This window comes from Humulus lupulus, chromosome 4, assembly GCF_963169125.1.
Source record: "Humulus lupulus chromosome 4, drHumLupu1.1, whole genome shotgun sequence".
Classification (NCBI taxonomy): Eukaryota; Viridiplantae; Streptophyta; class Magnoliopsida; order Rosales; family Cannabaceae; genus Humulus; species Humulus lupulus.
Window position 1 is genome coordinate 17,598,969 of NC_084796.1, and position 13,030 is coordinate 17,611,998.

The 13,030-nt window shown below is 35.4% G+C and overlaps 1 protein-coding gene across 1 annotated transcript; it reads right to left on the reverse strand.

The window, feature by feature from the left end:
• Window positions 1–1,223: 1,223 nt before the first annotated feature.
• On the reverse strand, window positions 1,224–3,464 carry LOC133830078 (elongation factor 1-delta 1-like). Its single transcript, XM_062259983.1, has 8 exons — window positions 3,331–3,464; window positions 2,737–2,851; window positions 2,541–2,657; window positions 2,313–2,403; window positions 2,035–2,155; window positions 1,790–1,903; window positions 1,538–1,699; window positions 1,224–1,428 (listed from the first exon to the last, which is right to left on the reverse strand). Coding segments are annotated over exons 2-8 (693 nt in total). The 5' UTR covers window positions 2,823–2,851; window positions 3,331–3,464; the 3' UTR covers window positions 1,224–1,426.
• Window positions 3,465–13,030: the final 9,566 nt, after the last annotated feature.

Below are 13,030 nucleotides of genomic sequence, written 5' to 3' on the forward strand. Positions count from 1 at the left end.
AAAATATATAATAAGTTAAACGAGGCCCAATCGGGGCGAGGGTGTCATCCCGGTCCCCACCCCATTCCCCATTTAGACGGAGATTTCCCGCCCTATTAGGGGCGGATCCCCGCGAGACCTTGTCCCCATAAAAAAATGTTCATCCCTACTTATCAATTTATATAAGAGGTCTTTTGCTATTAAATTATAGGTTATTTAGGATTTTTACCCCCGAACTATAACATATATATTATTGCGCCTCTGATTTTTTTCGAGTCGTTAAAAATTACCCTCGAACTATTCACATTGTTGTAAAGTGAGACTTTTGTTCAGTTTTATCTTATGTAGCTAATAGATTACTAATGTAACTATTTGGTCACTAACTTATCATTGTCATTGTCATATGTATAATTTAAAATAAAATATATATTTCTTGTAAAAAATTAAAATTAAAAAATATACATTTCTTATAAAAAAATTAAATTCAAAATAATTCAAAAAAATATATATTTTTCCTTTTTAATTCTTAACAAATTAATTTTTAAATAAATTCTTAAGATTAATCAAATAAAATTTTCAAATATTAAAAAAAATAAAAACTTATCCATACAAAACTTAAACTCATCTAATTTAAACTTTATTAATTTCATCATTATTAAAATTAAATATTTAATTTTGTCAAACAAAAAAAATAGATGAGTTAGTAATATATATTTCTAATTTTATTTTAAATTATTGACAAATCAATAATATAGGATAAAACTTAACAGAAATTTCATTTTCCATTTTCCATCACCATGAATAATTTAAAAAAAATGTGCCATTTTCCATCACCATGAATAATTTAAAAAAATCTGAAGCACAATAATCTATATGTAATAGTTTGGGTGCAAAAATTCTAAATAACCTAAATTATACAGACAATTTTGATATTACAAATATATGCATACTTGGGTCATTCATTTTAGCTTCAGGCACAGGTTGAGCTGTGATTATCCTTTTAACTGCAAAGTCAATCTTGGTCCAAAGTCAAGAGAGTTCCTTTTTTTATCAAGCATGACTTTTTCAATTGCAAGATATGAGACCAATCACCTGGTTATCGAATTACGTTGCATATTTGCCTCTTTTTCTTCTCTTTTTCTACCACCTAGTTAACTAATGCAAGCTATGATATTGTGGTTTACTACCTGTCTAAAATTGTTTCCCACTTGAAAAAATAAATAAAACTAACAATGCTATAGAGGTTATTAGAAAATAAGTTGATCATAACAATCGCATATGCAAAATCCACATTACTAGGACTATAAATCCAGAATATGACAAAACACTTTAGATCATATCCCAAGAAAACAAAATAGGAATATGAAAATTTAAACACAGGCACAATAAATAAAGATCTTCATCCCTATGACAAACTCTCCCTGCAGCAAATCACAACGAACTCAGATCCTGCAAGGCAAAACAAAACACAGATCAACAAAGTGGATATGGCAACCAAAAACATAAGCATCGACAAAATTTTGTAGCGCTTTAGAAGAAGCTAAACTAATAGACTTACATATTTTGTTGAAGGCTACGATATCACAACTCTGGACATACTCGTTAATTGGTTCAACTGTAAGACGTTCCTCAATGAGTGTGTCAACAGAGACAAGATCGTCCACAATGGTGAGCATTATCTGCAATTTCTTAATACCATACCCAACAGCTACAAGTTTGGCTGTGACACAAGAAGAAGTAACCAAATAAGAGACATAACTCACTAATAGAAGTTTGAAAAAGATCTAAAGAACTCAAAATGTTGGCATACATGCTCCCCAAAGCAAACCATCCAAATGGACACTTCTGACTGCCTCTTCAAGCTTTTTCATGTCTGTCTCATCGTCCCATGGCTTCACATCCAACAGAACTGATGACTTTCCAGCTAATCAACACAAAAAGTAAATATTCCAATGTGAAAGGATTGAAAAGGTGCAAGTGGTAGAGACAAATAACACATGCGTGTTTGAATTCAAATATCAACTCAAGTAAATATAACAAAACAAACACACTCACACTCTTTCTTTTTTGTAGATGCCTTGATGGAAGCTGCACGTTCTTCAGCAGCCTTCTTTTCCTCCTCGGTCTCTTCTCCGAACAAATCAATATCATCATCGTCATCGTCAGCAGCAGAGGCCTGGAAGTTTCATAATATATTATGACGATGAACATTAATCAGGTGCAAACAAATATACTAAACATCTTATGTTAATAGTCACTAAACACAAGATTGTGAAGACTCATCTATAGAATTAAGTTATTGCAATCAACCAAAAGAAGGTTGCTGTACTTGCCTTTGAGTCACCTGCTGGTGGGGTAGCAACTGCCTCAGTGATGGGAGCAAATCCCTCCACGACGACACCGGCACCTTCACCAGCCACACCACTGAAGCGCAACACATTATAGAATAAGCGAAATTGTAATTATGAAAAAACAATCCAAGGGAACAACAAGGCCTAAAGAGAAAGACAATGAAGCCAAACTTATAAAGCATAACAGTTCTAAAAGTTGAAAACTCTTACGAAATCCTCAAAAGAGCCTCGATATGGTTGTACCAACGAGACGCGTTCACGTAGTCTGCTGATGGAGCCTTTGAAATAGCAGCATGAACAGTGATATCATCCTTGGAAGCCTGATACCTGTCATTATTGTAGCAATACCAATTATATCAGATCAAGAAAACAAAACCAATGTATAAAACTACAAAACAATACTGACCCAGAAATGTAACTGCGACTTAATAGGTACTCATCGAGTTTCTTTAGGCCAGCAGCAGAGCCAAGGTTGTAGAATGCGACTGCCATTGATGACTACGAGTGTGTTGATGTTGTTTCTGAAAACAAACAACCTCGTTTATCAATCTCAACCAAATAAAAAAAAGATACATGTTCATCACTAGTAGTGCAAAACACACCAATCTCAACACAAGAAATACAAAATTGCGAGTTAAAATATAAGAATGGAATCAATACAGATCGATTCAATTTCTGAAAAGTAAGAGTAAATCTTTTAAATCAAAATCCCAATACCCAAAAAAACAACAAGTACCCAAATTAAGATTAAAAAAACAAAAACATAACTGCAACAAAATAGATCACCAAACCAAATTGAGAGATTGTGAAATTAAATCAATAAAAATAAAATAACTAGTAGTATAACTCTTACTGCAAGTGTATAAGACAGATCTTAGGAAAAGAAACCGAAATTAAAAAACTGGATATTTGCAGGCAATTGGGTTGAAAACTGACATGGAGATGAGGGTTAGTATGTTTACAGTATAAGAGAAAGGGTTCAGAGCGGCGGAGTGCTTACCGGAGAGAAGTGAAACAGAGAGGGTTCGACTGTATGAGAGAACTATAGCCCTAGGGTTAAGCAATATTTATTGAGGCCTTTACACACAGATGTTAGGAGGCACGTGCGATTACAGTTTTTTCATAATGTTATAAATTATTTTATTGGTTTATAGAGTTTTATGAATGTTTTGTCCCACCACTTATTTGTATCATGTCTTTTGATTAATAACTTTTTGTATTTTACAGTTCAAATAGAATTATAGATTTAATTTTGGTCAAAGTTTTCAGAGTTAAAATTACAAATAATTTATCAAATTAATAATTAAAATAAAAATAAAATTATTTTGTCAAACAATTATATTGTTATATTTAATTTTTTTCTTCATCAAAATTGAGTTTATGGATCTATTTAAACAATTTTACAAAATACAGGGTCAAAAAAAAAATTCAAAACACAAACCCTAATTTTTTTTTATATTTTTTTGTGTTCATACCATTTTGGATCACTATAAGATTTTCTATTTTAGATTTCTTATTGTATTAAGTCAAATTCTTTATTTCCTCTCAGGATTTATTACAACATTTGGAGCCGATTAAATTTGCCAAGTGTTAAGCTAACAACTAGTCTAGTGTATTTTTATTTTTACTTTTTACCTGTAGAATCTGTTGTGAGTAATAATATTAATGTGGCTGTGAAAGGTAAAGATAATAGGGTAATTTTACAACTAAAAAAGTGTACAATTAAGAAGAATATGGTCAACTTGGTATAGATTTTGAACTTATTTACGATAACGGTAAAGTATCATTTTGCCTTGGCTAAGTAATTTTTAAGTAAGTAGTAAGTAATGTTCTTATAGCGGAAAGTAAAAAAAACTTGAACTAATTTGTTTTTTTTTTTTTTTTTTGAAATGTGTTAGGAAATGCTTGAAATATGTTTTAATGTCTGGATGAATGAATTAACATTTATTTGATACCTTAGGGTTGTATAGCTAATTTGGTATGAATTTTGACCATTATATGGTACTAAGAGGTTCGCTTTTGATAAGTATTTTTTTAATGATTTGTTTTGTAACAGAATTAGTGTACAATGTAAGAGTACCAGAATATTAATACAACTAAATATAGTCTAATTAATTATGATGATATAATAATTAGACTGTTTGATTAGGAGTCATTAGTTGTTTAATCTTTGTTGTGTTTTACAAATTTCATGCCACCTATTTATGTTGATAAGGATTAAAAATTTCATGCCACCTAGTTGTTTAATCTTTTGCGATTAAAAAAATTAATGTGACATTATTTAGAAAATGCTTAATTATTGAAATTTACTTTAAAATACATAGGTTTAAAGTACAGACCACATTGGTGGCTTAGTTAATGAGGAAATTATTATTTCGTCATTGTTTGGGGTAAACCAACTGAGATGTGTTGATTGTACGAATGTTTCGTATTGGTGACAATAGAACGTCCCCAATTACGCTTGTGTAATCTAAGTTGTAGTGATCGAAAACAAAGACACCCGTCTGGTTTAGCGCTAATACTCTTTCATCATTTGACAATACTTGTGTGATTCTTGTATCTAATTGTAAATCTTGTGGGGATCCTAGAAGTATGTAGGTTGTCATTGAATTACATCCCTTGATGTCTATGTTGACTACTTGTCTCGGTGATGATAATATTTTTACATAGACGAAGTCTGTACAAACCAAGACAAGTCTTTCCAGCGTGCTTTGTCCTCACTCGCACACTTCCTGGGAAAACTTCCCAGGACGTCACCCATCCCTAGATTACTCCAGGCCAAGCACGCTTAACCATGGAGTTCTCAAGTGATGGGCTACCGAAAAGAAGATGCACCTTCCTGATATAGGTAGTACCTATCAATCCATTTAAGCCCTCTTCAACTATGTAGTCCCATACCTACACAGTCTTAGAATCATCACACTTGACCTTCCCCAGGCGGTGTGGGATTGCACAGCTTACCCGGTCTTTCCCCTTACGGATCACGGGATTCTGACTGTCACACATAGTCACCCTGTTCCCAATGTTTTACATGATATAATTAAGAATAATTTGCTTTTTTTTGGGGGGGGATTATAAAATGAATTTTTTGATTTTTTTACTAGAATCTTGAAGTTTAGGTTAAGATATAAGTAGTACCTGTTATGAAGATCGATTTGGTTGTCGTAGAAATCTTTAATGGTTGTGGATGCTTTAATTGTCTTTCCCAATGATGGAAGATGCCTTATTTGTACTACTTTGTTACAAACTAAATCCCATAATCGTAATTCATGGATAGAGTGTAGTATAACACATTCATTGGTACTCCAACCAATTGGTTTTGAGAATTGAATTGGTTGTAGGGAAAGTCTAACATCGCTATGCATTTTAATACCTCATTTCTGAGATCAAACAATTTTATGAATTTATCTTCATTGTTTCCGTACAACAAAAAGTTTCGACTAGCCGCGTGGCAATGGTAGGTCTTTTGTTGAGGTTGGTTTTGTTCCGTATAAGTATTGTGCATACATGTGGATAGGCATGAGAATGTGTGGTCTTCCCAGCTTGCAAATCCAACAATTTTGTGGAAGTCGTTTGTGTACATAGTTATAATTTCATATTGATCAAATTCCTCTCTATAACAAACAACTTTTGATCACTTTAATGAAAGTTTAACATGTCAAATTTTCACTATAATAAAAGTATTTTGTTCATTACTTCATTTATCCAACCATTGGCATGATTACTTTCATAACATTTACTTCCAGATTTAGCTTCTCCCATGATTCATGATTCATGATTTCACTTAAAAAAATTAAACAAACCAGCATATAGTATGATCAAATTTTCTAAATATATAATCAAGAAATTCTACTGCGTAATGGACAATTTCGCAAGATTCTCTAATGTGACGAATCGGTAAGAACATCATTAGCCACTAATTTTATTTATTTAATCCCAATATTAACAACAATATTTTTAAGTCTCCATTTTCTTCCTCAACTCCTATGTTTCTTTCTATATGTTTCCAAAGTTAAACTTAAATGTTAAGGCTTTTCTCTATCATTTCAATTTATGACCAAAATATATGTAAAACTCACTAAAAACAAAATAAGATTCCCCTATTTTGATAAACTCAAGCTTTATACATTGTTAAACATAAATTTCATATATTAAAATTAATATCAAACACAACTTCACCTATGTCAATTTTATAGCATAAGAGTTTATTAATTTGAGTTCGACCCATCCAAGATTATAAGTAGGGCTGAGCATCGGTCGGTTTTGGCGATTTTTGTTCTATTCTAAAATCCAGATTTCAGTTCGGTTCTGATTGGTGCAATCCAAAAATCGACCGACCTACTTACAACACCAAAAAAAACTGACCGATTTAGACCGTGGTTCGGTCGATTAAAACCGCCCAAACCAAACTTGATTTATTTATTTATTTTTAAATAATTTTTAAGGAAATTTAAGTTTAAAAAATATAGATTATTGGAATCCATTTTTTTGGTTTTTTTAATATGAAATTGATTCTTTTAATTTGTTAACTTAACGGTTTTTACTTTATGATTTGAAAACATAAATACATGGTTACAATGTCATATCCACAAATTTGGAACCTAACCATATTCGATCAGTTTCAGTTTGTACGGTCGGTTTGCGACCAACTTATAACCGACCGATTTAATGTCGGTTTTCGCCAAGGCAGTTTCAGCAATTTTTGGTTCTGTCTATTAGTGTCATTTTAGGTTTGTTTTAAAGATCGTTTTAGGTTGTGTTTTTAGTTATTTAGGATTGTTTAGTGCAGATTTATGCTTGTTTTCTTCTTGTTTCAGGTTTTAATGGTCAATTGCATAATATGGAGTGAAATGAGAAGAAACATGTTAAATATGATTAATAAGATGGATTTCGTGTTGATTGTGGAGTTTCAAGACATTATGTGTGGAAAATACTACATTGAAGATACTCAACACACGTCATTTATGCTCTATAACGCAAGTCTGAAACTTCAAGCCGCATTTTTCCCATGATTTATTTACTTTCTGGAAACACTTCTAGAAATAGAAGTTGTAGATATTTCTCGTCTCTTTCCATATCTTTTTGAATCATTCAATTCGAAGTTATATCGAAGGAGTTATGATCAAAATACGATGAGATGACGCTGTAGGCTGTTCGAACCGAGTTTTGTCGATTCTGACTTTAGCGCTACAGCGCCATAATAAGAGCGCTACAGCGCTAGTGCACCAGATTTTGAGGTATTTTGCCACTGTTAATAGCGCTACAGCGCTAGAGACGCGATTTTCACAGATATGATCATTTTTTGATGGGCAATTTGGTCCTTTCACTTGGAATTTGGTAGGGATTTTTGGAGAAACATAGTGTGCGACTGAAGGAGGTCGGAAGAGGTTACGACGGCTGGAGTAAGAACACCATCTTGGAGGATTGATTGCTGGGTTTTTCATCTTTTTCTTTAAATTTTCATGTTTGTAATTGAACTATCATATGGCTAGAATGAATATCATAGGCTAAATTCTCTTTTAGGGCTTTTATGTGAATCTTTTGGAAACCCTTGTTATGGTTTAATGCAAAATTGATGTTCTTATTCATCTCTTTCAATTCCTTGCAATCTGTGTTATTTGTGCGATTATTGATTGATCACCTCTAATTGCTATTTCAAGAATCAAATTTAAATCTGAAAAGTGAAATTTGATATGCTTTGATTGTTTGGATGCAAATTTAATTTAGAACGAAAGTATCTAGATTGTTTGCCTATTTTTTCTGAGTTGCGTGGTTAATGCCTTCTACATGATTCAACTTACCATAGAAATATAGGAAGTTGTCATTTAGATTGAATTTCATAAATCTTGACCAGATTATGAATTGTTTTTTGCAACTTATTCTTGAACAGGGAGAAGGGGATATAAATTATTGCATTAGGAAATAAAAGGGTGGAAAATAGAGGATCATAATTGTCCTAATTTCATTTTCTCTGTTATTTTCTGTTTAAATTTTCATCGTGCTTCTTAGTATTTTTCGTTGTTGAAATCTCTGAAATCGTTCAATCAAATAGAATTAAAAATATTGGTTGATTGGTAATTGATAAATCAGTCCTTGAGGACGATACTTGGTTTTTACCATTTTATTACGAATTGCGACTGTGTGCACTTGCATAGCAAAAATATCGCAACACTGTCGGTTTCAGTTTTTTCAGTGTTCGGGCAGTCGGTTTGAGCGGTTTATTCGGTTTTTTGGATTTTTTGCTCAGCCCTAATTATAAGAATAACCTCTTAATTACTACATTTCTTTTATTTAAATGAAAAAAAAATTATTCAATTTATGATTGTACTAATTACTTGTGTAGTTTTGGAAAAAAAATTAGGAATTTAGAATTGCGGCAGCTCTCAGTAAATTTGACTGACTAAGCTGCATACATACCCTATTTATGTATGATCAAGTCACTTATAGTTCTAGATAGTTATTTTGGAAAATGAGTGGAATAATTCCGGTAAATGACCCTTCAAAGGAATTCATTGTATTTTTAGAAACTTATGAAATCCATGTAGATTACCATATCGTGGAATTATTTGTTGTTTTGAAAGTTAGGAAAAATTCCGAGATAAATGACATTTTATAAAATTTTGAGAGTTGTATTTGATGTTTGAATAATTTGGTAATTTGGGGTATTTGTGAATGTACTTAGCTTTAGCGACTAAGTTGCCTGCGTATCATTTAAAGGAATCAAGTCAAACGTAGTTCAAACTAATATTAGTGATACTTTAGAATTTGTTTAGGTTGACAACTTCATTTTGAAATTCGGGTATTCTTATTTTAGAGATGCTTTGGAGCGTTTTTGAATTTTGAGGTGTGTTATCCCTGTTTTCCACCCATAACACGTGGCATGACCCAGTGGGTTCGAGGGCTCTAAGAGGTCCAGGCCCATTCTGAGCTCGATGAACAGGGAAGAAGAAAAGTCCCGATAGCCCAATCATCAATGAGCCAAACAACGCTCGATGGGCGTTGTAATGCCCCAAATTTCCTAATAAGGTTTAGGACCTTGATTAGGAGGCTGGGAGGGCCATAATTGATTTATTATGGTATTTAATGATTATATGCATGTTTATGTGGATTATATTATTATATGATGGTGAATGCATGCATATAGGCTCATATTTTAGTTGCAAGGGCATTTTGGTAATTTGGCCATTGGGGGCGTGATTGTGTAATTTCATGCATATGGGTGAATTATAATTTTACCACATTATATGTGGATTGGTTCGAGCCATTCGACATGAGACGATCATGGGAATGCAAGTTTTCGGTCTAGTCATAACGAGATTAAGTTCGGGGCTCGGAGTGAGTCTCGGGGTAATTTGGTGATTAGAACGTTGCCGGGGATTAAAGGGTAACGGGATGTGAATTATTGGTATTTGAGAATATTGAGCATAATGGGAATTGGAGGGTGTTAATTATAATTAACGAGATAGGCGTGAAATGACGATTTTACCCTTGGGAGTCTTTGGAAGCCTTTATTGGACCTAGGGGAAAAATGGTCTTTTCACCCCTAAGATATATATCAACTCAAGGTTGTAGAAACCTTTAGACCAAAACCGAGCATCCTCATCTTCAGTTATTCTCTCCTTCCCGTACACCATTTCTCCTCTTCCATCCTTTGGAATTTTTGAAGCCAACTTGAAGAACCAAGCTAGGAGATCAAAGGTGGGAGCTTAGAAACTTAGTTCAATCATTGAAGAGGACTCAAATCCAACTTGAGGTAAGGTTTCATCCAAGAAATTAAGATTTACCCTGTTTTTCAAGTTAGTTTTCAGTTGGGAGTTTGAGATGTTAGTTATGAGAATTCATGGAAGTTCTTGTGTAAGATTGCTTGGGTTTTGATGAGGGTGTGGTGTAGATGAGGTTTGGGGGTTGAGTTTGATGTTTTGATGATGTTTGGGATTGATTTGGAGGTTTGTTTTTCAAGGGAAATCGCAGGGGAGAAGACCAGAAAAGTTTCTGGTCTGCTGATGGCGCCCCAGCGCTAGGCAGAGTTGTTTCTGGAGCTCTCTGAGTTTGGGGCAACGCCATTAGGCAGCGCCCTAGCGCTAGTGCACTTTTCAGCAAGCATATTTTAGGGCTCGGGAGAACTTTTAAGGCTTGGGGGTTGGTTCCTTTACCCTGTTTGGGTAGGTTGAGAGTCCCGAGAGTGTGGGATGGATCCCGGGAGTGAGGTTTTAGATTATAAACCTTTCTTTGATTTATTTTATTGATGGGATTCCATATTTGGTTATGCCTAGGTGACCGCTAAAAGATCAAAGGATTGATCGTTCTCAAGGGTCGTTCTTCTACTAATTCTTGCTCGAACCCAAGGTAAGAAAACTGCACCCCATGTGTGACATGCATGGCTATGATTGATGCATGTTGGATGTTTAAATGTAAACATTGATAGCATAATGAATGCTTGGTAATCTTGCCCATTTGTATATGATTATTATTGAGGCATGCTGGATGATTAAGTGTGATGCATGTGATGCACAAGAAACATGTGGTTAGGGCATGCCATGAATGATGAATATGGGATTGGTCAGAGCTTGAGTCTCTGTGTTTGTGCACGGTCATGGTTATGTTGGCAACTGTTAGGTAAGCATGCTAAATGCCCTACTTTGGATAATTGGCATATGATACACATTGATAGCATTGCTTACTTGTGCATGGTACTGACTAAATAGTCAGATTTGGCAAAGGTGTTAGTATCAACTGTGAAGCTGTGACTCACTAGTCAGGTTCGGCAGTGGTACTGGGCACTGGTCACTGGTCACATTGTGCTAACTCACTAGTTAGGACAATCCTAGTGTGTTTAGTGCAAGCTATGTCGATTGGACCTAATCGACCTTCTGTATTGAATGACTCAAAGAGCATTAATGCAGGACCAACCTCAAGTTTGATGAATATAAACAAGCATTTATCTAGCCAAAGGCTAGTCATTTAGAGCCAGGGCCAGCGAGCCCTGTGACTGTTAGGTCACATGGCTATGGGTACCGGCCCCTTAGTGACATGCTTGTCAGTCACTAGGTAACGGTGTTGTTACACGGCTATGGGCACTGGGCCCCTAGTGACTTTGTTGTCAGTCACTCAGTATGGTTTACCAGGACCTCAAAGTGATATTCACTCATCTGATCAGAGCTACGAGCTCTGTATGATCATTTGATCATCATATGCATGGCTTTGGGCACTGAGGCCCCAGTGACTTGCTTGTTGGTCACTCAGCATGGTTTACCAGAACCTGTTGAAGGTTAGAGGCTTACCCAACATCCAGCCTTCCACTTGAATTAGTGACTCGCTTGTCGATCACTCAGCATGGTTTATCGGAACCTCAAGTGTTGCGACACTCATCTGATTAGGATTGACTTGATAATCCTCCAATCAGAAGGCCAGGATTTCTTATCCTGGATACCCCAGCATCTGTTTGAATTCATTTGCATGCTGAATAGAGCTATGAATGCTAGGCATGCCAGATATGATTTGGTATCATGATATGACTGTTTATGAGCATATGAGTTTTCTTGCTGGGCTTCGGCTCACGGGTGCTTTGTGGTGCAGGTAAAGGCAAAAGGAAGTTGGACCATCCTTGAGTTGGAAAGCTTAGGTGATGACGTGTACATATGCAGCTGCTCAACCAATACTTGGGCGAGGTTTGGAAGTGGAACTAGGGCTGAACCCTGTTTTGCCGCTTAGAACGGCCTGTTGTAAACACTTTCTTGTAATAAACTCTGAAATTATATTTTTGGGATCCCAATGTATACAGTAAATGTTCTAGTAAAACGTTATATCTTAACCAAAGTTTTAACCCTTAAACTGCTAATCATGCTTAGTTACACGTTTATGGCCAAACGACTCGATTAGTGAGTTTAGCACTGTTTGCAATGTGCACTGTAGCGGTCCCTGGAGTTGGGGCGTTACAGGCGTGACCATAACAAGGGAACTAGGACAAATATGCAGGCTTAACTCATCTTCCTGGTCCCAACCTACCCGTATCCTTCGGGATGCCAATAGAGGTGGCATGCTAACTAGTTGATGGAAATAGACCTTGTCAAGAATCCAGGGTATATATTTAGTGTCACAATGTCTGTCTTGGCGAACGAACCTGAGTCTTAGTGAACAAATCAGGACTCTGGTAAATAAACCGGGACATTATTAAATGAACTCGGACCAGACTTTTGGACAGGGAGAGCTTGATCTTCCCTGACACTGACATGTCCCTAAGACACATGGAAGTTGGTCTCCTCAACTAACCTGCAGAAGAGGTTACGCACGGAACATACGCTGCTCCTAGGAAACAATACTGCCACTACTCTGACAGATCCTATCCCCAGGATCCCCTTAGAAGCCCATGCAGACCAGTCTGAAATTATGTACTATTGGCAGCTGTAAGGCTTGGCCATGCCCAAGCCGGACCAATGGGCCCTGATTATTATATTTTATTATGCAACTTTCTTTGTGTTATGACTCCAATAGCGAGCAAAACGTGATTACATCCCTATTGGACCCGGATTACTCCGGCCCAAACCCATTGCACCTTACTGCCTATAAATAGAACCAGTTGTGCACTGTAGCAGGGATCCTAGATTTTCACTTGTAAGCAATTACTCTGCTAAAACTTGCAGAAAACTCCATTGTGAAAAGCTCCCTAAAGTCTAATACAATGGACTCAGGAACTAAGGCTC